The following is a 20,359-nucleotide window of genomic DNA, read 5'->3' as shown; positions in this document are numbered from 1 at the left end:
GTATGGGGAAGGAAGGAAAAAAGTAAAAAGTACATAGAGAACAAAAAAAAAAAACCAACATGGAAGTAAAGAAATGCTGGGTAGCTTTAAAAACAATATGTATATATTGTATATCTTTTATAGGCTTTCTTGAAATATATTTATTGTTTATATTGAATCATCTTTTATGGTCTGCTGTGTATATACATGGCAGGTTTTTTTTTTTTATCATTTTGTATTTAATTAAAATTTTAAAAATTTACAAGAAAATAAAAATAGTAAAATGACAACTGCATTTCAATACATTTCAGTGGTTTCCTTTGTCATCCCATGTATATTTTTATGTACTTAAAAACATTTTCCCAAGAAATGCGGTAGACTTCAGCAAATTGCCAGAGGGATCCCTAATATAAAAAAGGTTTAAGAGCCCTGGATTCTGAATAAATAAATTGTCTTTGTGAGTACCTAAAATATAAAGAACATGTGAAGAAAGACTCTGTCTACATCCAGAGAAATAAATGATAAATAAAAGAATGTATAAAATAATTTTACATACATGTATGTTTAGATATAGATACATATAACACATATACATATGTACCTATTCGTGCCTAATGGTAGCCATTTCTAAATCAGAGAGGAAAGGAATGAAAAAAGAAAAAAGAAATCTCATAATTTTGTTATATATTTGAAAGGACTAGCAAATTGTGCATAGTATCTTTGCAGTTTAATATACAATCATCTTTTTTATGGAAATGGTTGTTTTATTACATAAATTAGAAATAAAAAAATAAGAATCCTTGGCCTAGATAGTTTCTGAGGTCCTTTACAACTCTATAATTCTATGATTCTTAGATGAGCATTAGGTTGCCTACAATCTGGACTTAACCTTTCTTCTCAAGCTCATCTTTTACCATTTTACAATACATTCTACAGGGCATTTCCTAGAAGCTTACTCTCTGCTGACTTATATTTCTTGTATATTCCACACTTCATAATACTCATGTTTTTGCTTTCCTTTGTGCCAATGTGTTCCTCTTTGTCTGTTTATTATCCTTCAATATCCAGATTCACAATCAAATGAACACTCCTAGTTTACTCAGAAAAGTACATATATACCCTACTAGTTTGTCATTTCCCAGAAGGCAGAGGCCTTAATTCATCCATCTCTGTATCCCCACAGTACTTAGTGCAGTTCCTTACAAGCATCTCTCCTTTTTAACTCCCTGTTTCTTTACTTCATTCAATATCAGCTAAAATCTCATACTCTACACAAAGTTTTTCCTGATCTGCCTTAATGCTAGTCTTCCCTCTGAGAGTGGCTCCAATTTATCTACTTTCTTATTTGTATATAGTTGTTTCATGTTGTCTTACCCAATAGACTATGAAGTCCTTAACAAAAGTTTTTGCTTTGCTTTTTAGCCCCAGCATTTAACACAGTATCTAACACCTAGTAGGTGCTTCATAAATGTTCATTGACTGACTTGACACTGAGTGTTCAATACACATTCCTTGAATAATGACTGGATGAAATTGTTTATGTTTATTAGAAAATTGTATCCTAAAAACAGGAATAATGAGATGATAAATAAAAATTTTGTTTTTCATAAAAACTACCTCACATGATATTTAACTTACTTGCATTCAACCACTAATGGCTTTTGGCCCCTGGACTGAAGCCTTGAGCCTTATGACTCAAGAACCATTTGCATGTTCCAAGCACCTGTACCATAAGAGATTAAGAAGTATTTATTGCTTTATGCTTGGAGAACCAGATAGGAGAATTACCATCTTGTACCACATTAAGAAAGAACATATTGTGGAGGAGGTTATGCTCTGAAAGAAGAACAATGTTAGAACAATGTTTAAATATTGTCTTGGGTATGTGGCAAAAGGCACAAAATGTACTCTATCCGGTTTCTCCTACTTGCTTCCTACCCACATACCCTAATATGTAAGCTGTTTACTTTTCTGTACAAATCTCTCATATTATAAAAGAGATTGAATGATCCCTCTGATTGTCAGACTGCCATACTCTTGCTGAGCTGGGAATGCTGGGACCTATGGTGACTGCATGGCTGACACCGCCAATGTCTCTGTCCTGTATCTTTTTGCTTCCCTTAATAAATCATTCTATTAGATTTCCTGTACTTAGTGTTGAATTGACTCCTATTTCTCATCTCCTGTGAATAAATGTCAGCTACAGTGATAAATTTCTTGTGAACAAATAATCAGGTCTTCAGTGTAGGAACAGCAAATGAAATGTTTAAAAGCAAAGAGAACTTTAATCTTAATAATTCATTGTCTCATAGCTGAAGTCAAGACAAGAACCAAGTCATAACATAGGGACAAATGGAGTAATGAAAATAGGTACCAAAGTAACAATGCTGCTACAAACAACATATATGGTATTTTGAAATTTTTTGCTTTTGGAAAATTAAGAATGAATATTTCTCAAGCACCTTCTTGGTAACCCTCTATTGCTTAAAAAAAGTGAGGAAAAAGAAATCAATATTACAAATTCATACTCATATATTTAATCATATATTTTATAGCTAACATTTATATATTCCTTTAAAATTTTGCTGAAGTCTTGACAATATATTGCCTCATTTGATTCTCACAATAACCTTGTGAGGTAGGTACTATATTATTTACTTTTACAAATGAGAAAAGCAAGATTGACTTTGTGAATTGTGCAGAAAATCTAGGTTTGAAGTTTACACAATTCAATGGATTTGTTTTTGAGGTTAATTTAGTGTTAGTCAGCCAATAGTCTATGGCAGTTAATTGAAGATTTTGGTGAAGGTTACACAAATAGTAAGTATCTGAGATAGGATTTGAATTCAAGTTTTCCTGACTCCAATTCCAGTGATCTGGGACTTCAGAGACCATCAAGTCCAATGCCTTCATCATATAGATGATGAAATGAGTTCCATAGAGATTTAGATTCACCAGGAAGTTTCAAGGGCAGCATTCCCAACTCTCTTAACTTCAGTCAATGTTCTTTTCAGTAGGTCAACAAGCATTTATTAAACACCTTCATTGTACCAGGCACTGTGTTAAATGTTGGATATAAAAATAAAAGCTTGAGCTTGAGCTGACTGTCTAATGAGGGAGATAACATGCAAACAATTATGTACAAACAAGATATAGAGAGGGTAAATTGGAGATAATCTAGAGAAGGAAGGCACTAGAATTAAGGGCATCAGGAACGGCTTCACATGGAAGGTAAAAATTTTGGTGACTTGAAAGAAGCCAGATAAGCTTGGAGGCATGGAGGCAGGGATGAGGCAGGAGAATGTTCAAGGTATAAGAGACAGAAAATGAAAATACCCAGAGTTAGAGATGAAATATCTTACATGTTAATGGATCAAAGAATATGAGAGTAATGCATAAGAATACTAGAAAGACAGATAAATTTGGAATAGAGAGCTAACAAATTAATGAAAACATTAACTTAAAGTTGCAAGATATAAAATAAACCCACATAAATCATCAGGATTTCTATATATCGCCAAGAAAATCTAGCAGAGATAGATAGAAAAATTCATTTCAAAATAACTACAGAATATTTTAAAGTATTTGGAAATTCTCAGCAATAGCCAAGGAATCCCGCCCCCCCCCCCAGACAATGTGGGGAGTCAGGCATCTAAACATGGAAACATTGAAGGAACCTCTGCTGATAAAGGATACCAGGCCCAGCTGTGGTTCTGAAACACAATCCTGACTAAGAAGGAACCAACAACCACCCACCAAGTGAATGCAGAAGCAGTTGAACAGGTAAAGTAATTGACTGTGCACACTTACAAGAGGGCAGAGTTCTCCCTTTTGGTTCTAGGCCAGAGGAGAGAAATGAAGGAAGACCAAAGGTACCATCCCCTATACTCCAGGCTTAGAGATAATTTGCACTAGCTGCTATAAAATTTTTAAAAATAAATAAATAGAGAAAGAGAGAGAAAGAGAAAGAAAAAGAAAGAGAAAGAAAGAAAGAAAGAAAGAAAGAAAGAAAGAAAGAAAGAAAGAAAGAAAGAAAGAAAGAAAGAAAGAAAGGACTGAGTAGGCAAATGGAATAGGCAAAGTTACTGTGGAATAGAGAAGACCAGGGTTTATCTTCAGAGGAAGATATTAAAGCAAAAAAAAAAAAAAAAAAAAAAAAAAAAAAAAAAGACTCTCCTATCCCAAAAAGTAATATCAAATGGTTACCATTGCAAAAGGAATTCATAGAACTTTTTTAAAAAAGATTTCAAAAATAAAATGAGAGAAATTGAGGGAGGAAAAGAAGCAAAAAACAAGAATACAAGAAAAACAAGATTTAAAAAAAAAAAATCAACCAATTAGAAAAGAAGATTCAGAATTTTTTCCCCTGAGGGAATTGGAATTAAGTGACTTGCCTAGAGTCATACAGCTAGGATCTATTAAGTATAAAAGGCCATATTTGAACTCAGGTCCTCCTGACTTGAGAGCTGGTACTCTATCCACTGTGCCATCTAGCTGCCCCAGATCCAGAATCTTAAAGAAGAAAATGACTCCTCGAAAAATTAGAATTGAGCAAGGGCCTGAGAAGTTATAAGAGATCAAGAAATAATAAAATATAAAAAATGAGAAAAAGAGAATGTGAAACATTTCATCAGAAAAACAATTGATCTAGAGAACAGATCAAGAGAAAACATAAGGATAATCAAACTATCTAAAAGCTAGGAATAAAAAAGAATCTTGATACAATAATATAAGAAATCATTTTTAAAAAATTGTTCTGAAGTATTAAAACAAGAGGGGAAAGTAGAAACAGAAAAAATCCACTGATCACCATCTCAAAGAGGTTCTATAAAGAAAACCTATAGAAATATCATAGAAAAATTCTGAAACCGTCAGCTCAGGGAGAAAATATTATGAGCAACAAGAAAAAATTCAAATACAGCCAACCACAATTAGAATCACAGTAGACTCAGAAGCAGCTATACTAAAAGACCACAGGTCTTGCAATACTATATAGCAAAGAGCAAAAGAACTGGCATTGCAGTTGAAAAATAGCATACCCAACAAAGTTAAGCATAATCCTAACCAAAATAAAAAAACAATATTCTATGAATTGCCAGACTTTCAGGATTTTGTTACTAGAAAATTTGACATAGAAGATGCAAGAGAAATATAACTAGAGACTAATTACAAGGGACTTAATAAAGACACGACTTTTGGCTTTTTATACATGGAAATGTGAATTGCATTCTAAGATTGTCAATAATAATCAGGTAGTTCAAGAGAAAGATTTCAAGAGAGATGAATATGATGTGATTTTAAAAAATAAAAATCATATAAGTGAAACAAGGTTGCCCACTATCACCGTTACTAACCAATATTGTATTAGAAATCCTAGCTTTGGCAATAAGAGTTGAGAAAGAGATTAAAGGAATTAGAGTAGGCAATGAGGTAACCAAATTATCGCTCTTTGCTGATGATATGATGGTATACTTAGAGAACCCCAAAGATTCTACTAAAAAGTTATTAGAAATATTCCCCTGTAAATAAAAGGCTATTAAATAAAAAAAAAAAAATAATCCACACTTTTAACTGAGAGTTGCAGGATACAAAATAAACCCACATAAGTCATATATCACTATCAAAATATAAGTTATATATCACTAACAAAATCCAACAGTTAGAGTTACAAAGAGAAATTCCATTTACAGTAACTACTAATAGTATAAAATATTTAGGAATCTATCTGCTAAGGGAAAATCAGAAACTTTGTGAGCAAAACTACAAAACACTTTCCACACAAATTAAGTCTGATCTAACCAACTGAAAAAGTATTAAATGTTCTTGGATATGGCAAGCAAATATAATAAAGATGACAAAACTACCTAAACTAATCTATTTATTTAGTGCTATACCAATCAGACTCCCAAAAAACTATTTTAATGACCTAGAAAAAAAATAACAACAAAGTTCACATGGAAAAACAAAAGGTCAATACTTTCAAGGGAATTAATGAAAAAAAAAAATCAAATGAAGGTGGCCTAGCTGTACCAGATCTAAAATTATATTATAAAGCAGCAGTTACCAAAACTATTTGTTATTGGCTAAGAAATAGACTAATTGATCAATGGAACAGGTTAGGTTCAAAGGTCAAAACAGCCAATAACTTTAATAATCTAGTCTTTGACAAACCCAAAGGCCCCAGCTTTTGGGATAAGAACTCACTATTTGACAGAAACTGCTGGGAAAATTGGAAACTAGTATAGCAGAAACTAGGCATTGACCCACACTTAACACCGTAAACCAAGATAAGGTCAAAATGGGTTCATGACCTAGACATAAAGAATGAGATTATAAAATAGATTAGAAGAACACAGGATAGTTTACCTGTGGAAGAGGAAGGAATTTATGACCAAGGAAGAACTAGAGATCATTATTGATCATAAAATAGAAAATTTTGATTATATCAAATTGAAAAGTTTTTGTACAAACAAAATTAATGCAGACAAAATTAGAAGGGAAGCAATAAACTGGGAAAACATTTTTATAGTTAAAGGTTCAGATAAAGGCCTCATTTCCAAAATATATAGAGAATTGACTCTAATTCATAAGAAATCAAGCCATTCTCCAATTGATAAATGGTCAAAGGATATGAACAGATAATTCTCACATGAAGAAATTGAAACTATTTCTATCCATATGAAAAGATGCTCCAAGTCATTATTAATCAGAGAAATGCAAATTAAGACAACTCTGAGATACTATTACACACCTGTCAGATTGGCTAGAATGACAGGGAAAGATAATGCGGAATGTTGGAGGGGATTTGGGAAAACTGGGACACTAATATTGGTGGAATTGTGGATACATCCAGCCATTCTGGAGAGCAATTTGTAACTCTGCTCAAAAAGTTATCAAACTGTGCATGCCCTTTGATCCAGCAGTGTTACTACTGGGCTTATATTCCAAAGAGATTTTAAAGAAGGGAAAGGGACCTACATGGGCAAAAATGTTTGTGGCAGCCCTGTTTGTAGTGGCCAGAAACTGGAAACTGAGTGGATACCTCTCAATTGGAGAATGGCTGAATAAATTGTGGTATATGAATATTATGGAATATTATTGTTCTGTAAGAAATGACCAGCAGGATAATTTCAGAAAGGCCTGGAGAGACTTACACGAACTGATGCTGAGTGAAATGAGCAGGACCAGGAGATCATTATATACTTCAGCATCAATATTATATGATGATCAATTCTGATGGACCTGGCCATCTTCAGCAATGAGATGAATCAAATCAGTTCTAATAGAGCAGCAATGAACTGAACCAGCTACACCCAGAGAAAGAACTCTGGGAGATAACTATGAACCACTACATAGAATTCTCAATCCCTCTATTTTTGTCCGCCTGCATTTTTGATTTCCTTCACAGGCTAATTGTACACTATTTCAAAGTCCGATTCTTTTTGTACAGCAAAATAACTGTCTGGACATGGATACATATATTGTATTTAATTTATACTTTAACATATTTAACATGAATTGGTCAACCTGCCATCTGGAGGAGGGGATGGGGGAAAGGAGAGGAAAAATTGGAACAAAAGGTTTGGCAATTGTCAATGCTGCAAAATTACCCATGCATATAACTTGTAAATAAAAAGCTATAATAAAAAAAAAAATAAAAATCATGTAGAAAAAGTGAAAAAGAGTAATTTTCTTATATAGATGAGTTGCAAGAGGAAGAACTGACATAGGAATTATACAGGGTACAGTAGCTGGTAGTTCTAAAGCCCTACTCTCATTGGGAATGGATTAAAGAGGAAAATGGGTAGACATATATGTAGACATGTATTTGTGTGTGTTTATATATGTATATGTAGTCTTCTAGAGTCAGAAAAAATAAGAGTAAGGGAAGGGGAGAGGATAAGGGGAGCGTTTTTAGAGTAAATCCTACTCATATGAGATGTGGGTTAAAAAGAAAACAAATACATTAAGAAGAGAATTAAAGTTTTCTAAATTTATGAAGAAAAATGGTGAGGGAATAGGATGGGGGAAATAATAATAAGAGAATTAAAGTTTTCTAAATTTATGAAGAAAAATGATGAGGGAATAGGATAGGGGAAATAATAAAAGACTGTAAATTAATGGGGTTGAGATTAAAAAGAGAACAACATATACATATATTAAAGGCTATAAAAATCTTCTAATTTCAGATAGAAACAAGAGGCCAAGGAGAAAGGATAAGGGATACTTGGTGGGGGTGGTTAGGTGGAGATGATTAGTAATAAGATGGCAAGGTAGGAGGTAGAAGTAAAAATCAGGAGGGACAGGAATTAGGAGATACACATATACAAAGATCAAGAGTAGAATTTATTAGGTTAAAAAAAACAGGAGTTGTAATCATGATCTCAGACCAAGTTAAAGTTAAAATAGATTTAATCAAAAGAAAAAAATAAACCACACTGTCAACCATTTTAATAATTTACACTAAAATAACTACATAAAACATTGCTATGGTATAGGAAGTGATGAATTGGTGGATTTAGAAAAATATGAATACAACTACAAAACACTTTATAGAAATAAAGATCTAAATAGAGGAAGAGATATTAATGCTCAAAACTGGGCTATGTACATATAATAAAAGTTAAAATAAATAAATAATAAATAAAATAAATTATCTATTGCTATACTAATCAAATCCATACTATAGATTTGAAAATATATATATATATATATATATATATATATATATATATATCAACAAAATTTGTCTGGAGAAACAAAACAGTGAAAACAACAGTAACCTCAAAGGAAATGGAAGAGGAAGAAAAAGAGGTTCTTTTTCTATATACTTAATCCTATACTTACTATATGCTATAGTATACTTATATATACTATATATACTATTATATATATATTTATTATATATATCCTATAATACTTTATCCTAATAATTCTCCCTGCTTTTACTCTTTCTCTTTTCTAGTTTATTCTTCACACAACTGTCAAAGTAATTTTTATAGAAGCATAAACCTAACTATGATATTCTTCTGCAGCAAAACAAAACATCTTCAGTGACTTCTTATTGTATTTTGTATGAACTCCTAACCTTACATTTAAAGCCCTCTCACAATCTGACTCCCATGCCTAGTATGGTATCTGGTACATATAGGCTTAATTAATAATAATATAAAATACATATATGTAATTACATATAATAAATTAATAAACCTACTGTTTGTTGATTTATTTTAATTATATAATGGTTGGTATCTTATACATAAATATGATATTTATATTTTTAATTTAATATTGAAAAAAGAGAATCTCCAAAATCCCATTTTCCTGTCAAATATACCCACTATAATAGCATTTCCTTGATTCTGTCAAGTAATTCTTTACATGATGACTGTAGGAATACCTTCCAAAGAGGTATTTGATGTTTTCTAGAGAATTTTATAGTCAGCTTAAATTCTAAGGGTGACTTGGATAAATAGGGGCTCTGTCCTTGCCAGTTATACCCTCTTCTTTTTTCCTCCTCTTGTTACAAATCAATAATATAAATTCCAATTTTCCTAAAACAGAACTATTAAACTTTAGACAAGAGGAAATTTTTTGTGAGATAGCAATCAGTTAATATTTGCTAAACATGAATCATATTTATAACAGTGTAATCTATAATTAATCTTTGAACCAAGTTCTAGCTGGACTCAGAGCCAAAGTCACATAAGGTTGCAGAAATAAATACTCAATTTGAAGTCAGGACACGCTAGGCTTTGAATTCTATCTTTTGATACTTACTAGCTGAATGAACATTGGCAAGTGATTATCTAAATCGAATGTGATTAACAATAGCTACAATACCTACCCTACAGTCTTGGTGGGAATTAAATAATATAATGAAAATAAAAGTTCTTTGTAAACCTTAAAATACTATGTAAATATCAAGCATAATTTCTATTGCTTTTTCCTTCTGAAATCATGTTTTCTTGCTCTTGGTTTTTGTTGTAAATCATTATGATTCCTCATATTCCATGTGATCTTTCTGTCCTGTGATATGCTCCAGGACAGTGTTTTTTGGGCTGCTTCCTCAACTATCCCTTTTTCAAATAACATAACCAGAAGTCAGCCTGCCATACTCTGCTGTCCTAACATTTCATTAAAGTTTTCTGGGACTCTATACTGTCCTGTATACTTCCCAACCTCCAGAATTAACATGATATTTAAATTGTGCTAAAGTTTAAAGACTTTAATTTAAAAGAATTTAAAAGACATGGCAAAGGCATCCTGCCTTTTTCTTCGCTTATGGTTTCCTCTGCCCCACCACGAAGAATAAATTTCCTCATTCATGACTTCTACAGACCATGCCCTCTGACCCCATAGGGGTTACCCACTCATGTTTGGGATTCAGCCCTGGGACTGAATTGTATAGATTAATGGGTGTGTAACAGAAAATTCAGCTGCACTATATCTAGCCTAAGTGAGGTTTAGACCAGAATTCACATCCAATCTACCAGAACAGCAAGGATCTACTTTAAAGAAGTATCTTGTCATTTGCCCTGTTGCTTCATATACCAATCACATGGAGAAGGTCATAATTAAGTTAAGCCATGATAAATGAGTAGAATTCAAAAAGGCAAAAAAGAGAGAGAGAGAGAGAGAGAGAGAGAGAGAGAGAGAGAGAGAGAGAGAGAGATAGGATATATCTAGAGCAGATAAATCAAATAGGAACTTGGAAAACACATATGGGTTTTATTCAAGGGGAAATAATCTAATTTGACTGAGCCACTGAATAAATTAAGGGATGACATGGTAAAGCAGGTATACTGGAATCAGACTAAATTGTTTGGATCTTATGCCAAAGACAAGAGTACAAAGGGCAGCCACTATTTTAAAAGGCACTAGAATTTTCCTGTACAATCTAATGTTTTCCTCAAGAATATGGGTCTGGGAAATAATTGCAATAAGAAAATAAATATAGCTTCCCATCACACACACCCCATTTCTGACATGTATTTTAAATTTTTGTTACATAGATTTGCTGAGCTTTGATCCTTTTTTAAAAAATCTTCACTGTTATATTAATAATACATTCTTAAGAATGCTGTCTTTAGAAGTTTGCCTTAGGATGCCCCCTATATCTGAGTAATAGTTGAACTTCAGCATGCATTGGAATTTGAAATATCTCAGCTTTGCTCCACTGGTTTAATTGCCAAGATATACCTGAGGAACCTCTTTGGCAGAAACGAATGTGTCCTAAAGTGACCTCTTAAAAGGCATAGATTTGAAAGCCAATTTGATAATGAGGTAATTACATTGATTTCTTCATTTTTAATAAAGTCTGCAATAGTATGATGATAAAGGATAAGAATTCCCAATAAGTAGTACTTACCATTCATAAGTACATCCATAAATAATACCACCACAAGAATATGTGAAAAAACAGCATATTCTGGTGGGGTTTACATATGAAAATACTGGCACTTCCTTCCTCTTCCAAGCCCACAACAATTTTCTTTGACTCAGCCTATGACATACAAAATGTACCTTTGATCTTCTGTTGTCTTTAAGAGACATGGGCCAAATTTCCATTTGCTACTATTGCCCAAGTTCCTATCAGCTTGACTTTTGTGCAAAAATATATCTCACTTGATAGTAAAAATAACAAGGAGACATTAACAACAAACAAGCTTGAGTTTGGAAGTCTATTGTCCATTTTCTATTCCTAACCATAGTTAGTCTTTCAGATACTGCTCCATCTTCAAAACAAGGACCACTGGGAACACACAAATGCACATTTTAGGCTACTCTGTACACCCCTTTTTACTAATGAAAAGCTCATCAAGGAAATATTTTTCCCATATTGAGACCTTTTATGTTACTATAAAATACCTATAAAATGAAGATTGTAGCAGATTTAGCATGGAATGCATTAAAAAAATCCCTTGCCAAATTCTTTATTTTTAATTTTGAACAAGAAGTTTTCATATTTCAAGATGATTTACAAAAGAATTGTCTAACAAATACTACTAGAGTCAAAAATGTACATTGTACTTATCTATCTTACTAGAGAGACACAATTTGGTTAACAATGGTTTTCAGAAAACTATAAATGAAACAAAAGGAAGACAGTAAAAAGATTACACTTATTGCCTTAGATGATAAATACAAGTCGACTTATCTTTTCTTCCATTTATTGACCTTGTTCAAATTAAGAGGAGAGAGTTAGCACCAAATCTTAAGAAGTAAATCATCTGAGGATGTAAACAGAGAAGGCAACTTGATAGATGTCTTTAATGATTTGCCTGCCTCTTATTATGTTTTCCGAAGTTGAAAGATATCAGGAGTTCGTTCTTTAAAGCAACTTTGGGAGCATATTACAGTTTCATGGGGTAGTTCCTTTATATCAGTACTTGTCTTCCAATTCTAAAAGAAAAAATAAAGTGCTCAGTAAGCATTCAATTAATTAATTAAAGGCAAATTTCCTTCAAGTATGGAATGAATGAAAAATTAAAATTTCCTCAGGGATTTCATGAAATTGATATATAAATTGACTTGCCATTTCTACTTAACTTTCTCTCTTGTTCCACAAGACAGAGAAAAAATAATTACTAATAAGAAAATGATAATTATCATTGAATGCAGATCATAATATAAAGGTTTTTCCCTACTATTATTCAAGTATGTTAAGATAAGGAATCTCAGAAGGTCACCTGTACTACACTAACCATAAAATGCACTTGTTCAATCGATAATCAATCAGTAAGTATTTATTTAATCACCTTCTATATATTGATACTCTGCTAGGCACTTGGGATATAGACAAAAAGTGAAAAGGTCCCTGTTCTCAAGAAGCTTACATCCTATTGAAAATGAGCTGAGGTGAGAAACATTATATCACATGAAGAAACCTAACTAGTGATTTAAAAAAAAAAAAAAAAAAGCAAAAGTATTAAATCATTCAACAAATTTATTGCTGTTACTATGTCCTTGGAATTGGGATAAATGATGAGATGGACATAGTTAAAAATACTTCTTCCCTTTAAGAAAGAAAGTTAAAGAGACATGATTTTAAAAGTTCATTTTAATAAAATGTTTTTTCAAAAATTTCTTCATAGGAAGCATACCTCAAACTGTATGTAATTTACACTATAAAAATTGTGCATACAAGAAAAGCAAATACAATTACTCTTATGATTTAGAAATTGTATATTCTTCAACACTTCAAGGGTCTATCATTTTGTTCTAGAAAATACAGGCTGAATGTTGTTCCATTACTTAAAAGAAAGTATTTAGGAGATTCTTTGGTCAAAAAGTTTATCATCTTGCAGGAAGCAAAGGAGACAACTTTCTATTTGTCTAATGCAGTCAGATTCCAGGTGATCTAAATTGATCATCCCCTTGGAAGAACTTTCCATGTAGGTAGGTAATCTGGTAACAAAATCAGAACTTTACTAAGCTCAACAACAGGCAAGTACTCTATATATCACAAAGCCCATACTCAAAGCCTGCCTAGCATAGTAGAACCTGGAAGAGCTTGTGTTTTCCAAGTATAGTCATCCAGAACCAAACATTTAAAATTCCATGCCATGATTAAGAGAACCTTATCAGAGACACTGTATTTTATAAATAAGAAATATCTGAAAAATGAAAATTTTAACTGACTTTTCTTCACTATAAAAATATAACCAAGTACACAGAGTAAAATCTGGAGGCCACTCAATATATTAAATAACTGAACTTGGAAGGAGATTACATGGGTTCAATTCTTGTCTATTTATTTATTACCTGCATGACTTTGGGCAAGTACTTAACTTCTTTGGCCTCCAGTTTCTTCATCTGTAGTAAAGCATTGGACTAGATCATAAGTTCTTAATCTTTTTTTGTGACATAGGGCCTTTTGCCACTCTGGTGAAGGCTATGGACCCCTTCTTAAGACAATGGAAACCAAAAACATTTAAATACAGTTATGAAAGCATTTGTCTAAAAAGCAAATTTCCAGAATCTAGGTTAATACAGACTAGGTGATCTTTAACAATGTTTTCAACTTTAAATCTATGAGCCACTGAACATAAACTTTTTTCCCCAGGAAGTATCAAATGAATGATGTTGATAAGAGTTTCTAATGGGGTACCTCCAACTTTTCACTTTCTTTCCTAATATCCTAGTTAGTTAACACCTTTTGTCTGTGTCCCCAGCTTCACAATTTACCATAATTACACAGTTAATAGCTGACTGTTTAAAGGAGGAAGAATGTGGCTCAGGAGACCAACTTCTCTCAGAGAGTTCACCAGCATGAGAAGCATCCCCTGTGAAATCATGAGATGTTGAGATGTGGGCTGGGAACAGGGAGAAAAGACTGACATTTCGTGGTCTTATGGACAATGATACTCTTAATTTCATGTAGTTTCTGACCAAAACTCCAGGTGATCTAAATTGACCATTCTACTGAAATAACTTTCAGTGTAGGTGAGTATTAATCTCATCACCACTAAGAAGAGGGAGCTTAAAGACCTGGTAACCTGGCTTGATCAGATGTAGGCAAAGCTTCTTGGAGATTTTTTTTTTTCTGGTGGATCTTTTTCTCTACTTTTCCTATTCTCCCTGAACTGGACATAAGAAAGCAATTTCAGAATTGCACTTGAGGAGCTATTCATTTCAAACATTTATGGCAGGATATCAGCTGGCTCAATTGCTGGTAAAAATGGAGTGGTGTTAATAGTTGTATTAATAACCCAGTGATGTTAATTAAATACAACCAGATAATGAAGGGCTAACTATGGATAATGTCTCACAATAAATATGGGATATTAGTTGGATTTTAAGAAAGGAATATTTTATGTGTATCCTTCAAGCAGGGTCTGAATCTGACACAATGGATAAATGAGGGTCCAAGGACTTAAACTATTTAATGAAAATATATTCAAATACCCCCAGGTATAAACCATTCCCAAGGTAGTTAAAAAAGCAGTTTAGGAAGATCTAAGTAAGTAAAGGCTAGAAGGCAAAAAGATTTAAAAGCAGTTGGCAAAGAGGAGGCCTGGGGTCTAAGGATCTTGGACCAAAATCCTAAAAACCACTTTTATGTTCTTCTTGCCCAGAAGGCCCACAGCTGGGTTCAAGATCAGTGTGACTTGGGGTAAAGTTAACCTAAACTGCCCCAGATTTTCACTACAACTAACTTGCTCACAAGAGTCCCAATTAGATCTGAGAATAATAATAAGGGGAAGTGGAAGAAGGAAGAAATTAATTGAACCAGTACCCTGGCATACAACAAAGTAGAAAAGAAAGGAATAGACATTTTAGACATGGGGAAGAGAAAAGATAATGTGAAAAAGAAAGAAAGCACTTGAAGAATTTGGGGGAGAACAGATGGATACAAAAATAGGTGACATATCATTAAGCATCAAACTCAAATATTAGAGGCAGCTACAACGGATAGAGATCTGGACTTCAAGTCAAGAAAAAAGGCCTGAAGTCAAATCTAGCTTTAGATACTTACCAACTGCAAGATTCCAAGCAATTCATTTACTTCTCTGTAAAGTGGAGATAACAATAGTGCTTAACTCCCAGAACTATTCTAAGAACAAAATAACTAATATTTTTCTAGTATTTTGCAGACCTTAAAGCATTATATAAAAGTGAGTTATTAATACTTCACTATTACTATTGCTACTATTATTTAAAAGTGAGTTATTAATACTATTGACCCCCTTTATTATTATTACTATTATTTAAAAGTGAGTTATTAATACTATTGACCCCCTTCACTATTATTATTACTATTATTATTATTTAAAAGTGAGTTATTAATACTATTGACCCCCTTTATTATTATTACTATTATTTAAAAGTGAGTTATTAATACTATTGACCCCCTTCACTATTATTATTATTTAAAAGTGAGTTATTAATACTATTGACCCCCTTCACTATTACTACTATTATTATTATTAGCTATAAGTACAATAGCACTAAATAGAACTTCCATTCAAACCAAGCAGAATTTATTAAGCCCAAATGATGGATTGGGCTCTGTATACTGAGTTCCAGGAAAGATACAAAGATGAAACTTACTCTCTCTGCTTAAGAAGTCCCATTGGGAAGATATCCCATACATACAAATAATTATGATATAAAAGAGACTTGGAAAGTATCATATAATTAATATTTGCCAAAGTTTGCAACAAATGCTAACTATCTACAAAGAATAATATTTAACAGTAGGAGAAAAAAAGATGAAAAAGTTTCTGCTCTCAAATGGCTTATGATCTAATACTTCTTCATGAGATAACATTAAAAAAAAAAAAAAAAAACAATGCAGAAGAGTTTAAATTTTGATTAAAGAATGAGAGTTAAAAGCCAAAAACTGATTGTTCTCTGCTGGCTTTCTATGAATGGAACTCTCCCATTCTCTTCAAGGGCTAATAATCTAGCAAGAGAGAAAAGGCATCCCCATGTTTGTTTGGGTTGGGGTCTAACTCAAGAAACAAAACAAGAAGCAATACAGATGTAGCAGCAAGATCAGAGAAAAATAGAAAAGGATAGAAAAGGGTAGAAAATGAAGGTGGCAGCCAAAGTAAAGAAAAAGAACCAAATAATGGGGTAGCATCTTCATCTCTCTAATAATCAAATATTATACTCCCCCAAAAAAGAAGTGCTGAAGCTTTTGTTTAAAAAAATTGAAATTTTCCTTCACATAAAAGAGGAAGAAAGGAGTCATGGAAGACCAGCTTTATCCCCTTCACCATTTTGCCAAAGACCAATTTCACTTCTCTTGAGCATATTCTTAAATGTGAATAGAAGACAAACTTTCTTCATTGTGGGACTAATATTTTATTGCCTATCCACTTTATGAGTCTGTTGTTCTGTAGAAAATTTTGACATGTATTCATTGCCACTTAGAATTCAGTTATCTAAAACTGAGTTTGCTAATTTCCTGCTGCTTATTTCACATTTTTAGAGCTCTCTGGTTTTCTTTGCCCAGTGTCTCCATGAGGTGAAGAGTTTATTATAGAAACTATTAAAGAGATTTTCTATTTCCAGTGTGGTTTAAGCCATTTCCCTTGTGTCATTAAGAATTGCATAGACAGAGTTTGGGTTGGCTCTTGCGGGGATTAGGAATGCAAGGCGTCTATGTCTTTCATTCCCCTTCTTGGGGGTACAGTTGTTTAGTTAAAATAAAAATAATGTTTTTTTAGCATTTAAAGCCATATTTATTTTACCAAAGGCTATTATCAATTTGCTGTGGCAGTTTTGCTGTTGATTTTTTTTCTTCAACTTATTAGTTTCTATTCCTAAGGTTATATTTTCTGAGCACCCTGTAAAATTTCCTGTAACTTTCTAAGTAGATAAATTTACCTTCCCCCTTTCACCCCGCCTTAGAAGAGCCTTGCAAAACACTTTCCCACTGACAGTTATTATTATCTTAGGAATGTATACATGGAAAGAGGAAAGCTACAAAAATGTTCTAGCTCTCAGGACTGAAGTCCTCTTTCCACTGTAGGAATCATTGTAGACATCATGTAAGTTTTGCCAAAAGTGTCATCTACAAAACTATTTTAAGTGGAGAGTAAATTAAGGGGAACAGTGATAACCTTTTTCTTTAAAACTAAAATAGCAAAACACTATGAAAGAAAATAATTATTAATATTCTTTTTATTTAAAGGGAGAAACTGAAGCAGAGACCAAGTAATCCTTTCTTTATAGTAAAAGCATGTCAGATGCAGCAGAGGAAGAAAATAAATCTATTTACCTATGCATGTCTGGAATTAATTTGTCTTTCTGAGTATATAGTCATAGCAAAAATTCCATAAAATGAAAACATATCCCAAATGGCCAAACTTCTGTTTATTTGTTCAATGCTGTTTTCAACAAAAGAAACAAAATCAAAGTAATAGAGCTATTACTTACTAGCCTTGGAAGCCCCAAGTTTTGCCCAGGATGATGACACAGGACTTCTCCTGTCCCTACACCTCACCTTATAGTTAGTTCTCTACCATCTTTATTACACAAAATAAAGGGCACCATCACCTCTGGGCCCCTGACCTGAAGATCTTCCTGCCGCTTTTCAAAGGTTATTTTCCCCTAAATACAATCCAATCTCTCCTCAAACTAAATTTCCATCAAAATTATTAATTACTACTCTGACCTCATAGGCTCATAGAATTATATATTTGAAGCCAGAGAGAAATCATTAATTTTCTCCTTTTATAGATTCAGGGACATATTAGGGGACATTGATTTGCCCATGATCATACAGATAATAAGGGCAAAGATGGATTTGAATCAAAAGTTCTCTGATTTCATAGTTGGTGTTCTTTCTACCACTGAGAATCCTTGGGCCAGAAAAGCAATCTCTTCCACAAAGCCACCATTAAGTGGTTTTAAAATCTTCCTTCAAGTACCTTGAGTGAATTGAAATTTCTAAAGGCAGAACATTCTAGTTTTGGATACCTTTAATTTTTAGGGAAGACTTTTCTTATATAAAATCTAAATGTACCCTTTCTACTCTCTGGGGCTAAATAGAGGATGCCTAATTGCTCTTGTATATGTATCAGTCAGATAAGTGACTTGTCCAGGATCATACAACTAACAATCATCAAATATCTGAGACTAGAATTGAATTCAGGTCCTTCTGATTGCAGGGTTAGTGCTTTATCCACTAAATCACCTATCTTTCTCTCTAATGTGTATGTGTGTGTATAAAAAAAAAAAAAACTTAAAAGATCTATAAAGGACTGCACAAAAATTATCTCATTTGATCCTCACAAGCCATTACAAGTCCTAATACTATGCTCATTTTACAGATGAGATAACTAAGGATGATAGAGGTTAAATAAAATGCCAAGGGTCACAGACCCAGAAAGTATCTTAGACAAGATTTGGTCACCTCTGAAAGGACTTGTGTCACCTTGCAAGCTGCTTCTTATATGGAATAATTTTTCAAATACTTGAAGGTAGCTTTCATAATCTCCCTCCCCTCAAATTTCTTTTCTCCAAACCAAATATCCCTAGCTTCTTCAGTGATCACAGGACCTTTCAGTACTCTGGTTCTCTCTCTCTTAACCTTCTTGAACATAATACTCCAAATGCCATCAGGCCAGGTAAAAATAATATTAATAACAACAATAACTACCACTACTTTACTACCACTAACATTCTATTTTGCATATATCTTGTATATATCAGTTTATGAGCATGTCTCATCCAAGAAAATATAAGCCCCTTGAGAGTAGAAACTTTTTTGATTTGTTTGTTTTTTCTTTATATCTCTATATATTAAAACTACTTTTATCTGAATTGTACCATGAGGAAACTACCAGAAACTACCAGAATTCCTTTAAATTATAAATCCAAAGAAAATCTTTTCCATTTCAGTTTGTTATCTATGTGGCAATAGTTTCTAAAGAAAAGTGTATAATGATCATGCCTATATTTTTATGCAACTTACAAGCTTCTCCCTCTCTCTTGGGGAGTCCTATATCATTTACTATGTGCTTCAACTGCCAAATATTGCCTTGTATTATTATCATTTGCAACCAGATTGTAACTTCCTTGACAACAAGGAAAATATCACAAACTTATTGCTTGTTGCTTAAACATTTAAATTAATCTGAGTTAAAATTTTAGAATATATATCACTTGTCAAACACATAGGTTAAATTCAAGAGAGTTATTACTTGCATAATGGGTTACCATATTGCTTGCCTTGTCAATGGGCTGAAGAGGGCCAGAGGAAAGGAGATAATTTGGAACTAAAATTTTTTTAAAAATAGAATTATGATTAGTTTATCCCAAAACTCTCTCTTGTTTAAAAAAAACACTTTGAACTTATACAATGCAGAAAACTTAATATACAGAAGTAACTTTAACATAGCCCAGCTGATGCATTTCCATTTAACTTTGGTTGGGAATGGGGGTTGACAGATTGAAAACAAAATAATTAGTGAATACCCCTGAGTGTAGATCAGACTAGAAAGGAATCCTAACAAACCTGGTCTTTAGTCATATCTAACCAATTCTTATTGACATATCTATTTGTACCTGACATCTCACTTACTCTAGTTGTGTGTCATTTGTAAGAAACCTATGTTGCCTATCTTTTTCTCCGCAAAAAATTACACTTATCACTAAAATCTGGGAAACTTTGGAAACTAGTCTGGATGTATAGGCTGAGTAGAACCAGTTACCAGAATTGCAGTTGATGCACATGTTTTTTGTTTCTCTGAACCAAGTCAAAGCAGGGACTCAGTGTGGTAGTAAAGCAGGCTGTCACATATGTTGCACTTTTCTTCCTTGAGACTGCACATTAAATTAGTCTATGTATTTGCAACAAAGTCCATAGTTAAATCCACTGAAGGTAAGGCTTTCTATAGCCATCAAGTCATTAGAAGAGTCA

At 32.9% G+C, this 20,359-nt stretch overlaps 1 protein-coding gene across 2 annotated transcripts in view; it reads right to left on the bottom strand.

The window, feature by feature from the left end:
• Positions 1–12,196: 12,196 nt before the first annotated feature.
• The window catches only part of LRRC69 (leucine rich repeat containing 69), a 125,000-nt gene continuing 116,837 nt past the window's right edge, over positions 12,197–20,359 (bottom strand). For both annotated transcript variants that reach the window (XM_031946968.1, XM_031946969.1), the window contains one exon: positions 12,197–12,384. In XM_031946968.1, coding sequence (XP_031802828.1) covers positions 12,274–12,384 — 111 coding nt within the window. In that variant the 3' untranslated portion in view covers positions 12,197–12,273. The remainder of the gene's footprint in view (positions 12,385–20,359) is intronic.

This window comes from Sarcophilus harrisii, chromosome 1, assembly GCF_902635505.1.
Source record: "Sarcophilus harrisii chromosome 1, mSarHar1.11, whole genome shotgun sequence".
NCBI classification, from domain to species: Eukaryota; Metazoa; Chordata; class Mammalia; order Dasyuromorphia; family Dasyuridae; genus Sarcophilus; species Sarcophilus harrisii.
The sequence above is the reverse complement of the archived record's forward strand: the minus strand, read 5'-3'. Positions and strand labels throughout refer to the sequence as shown.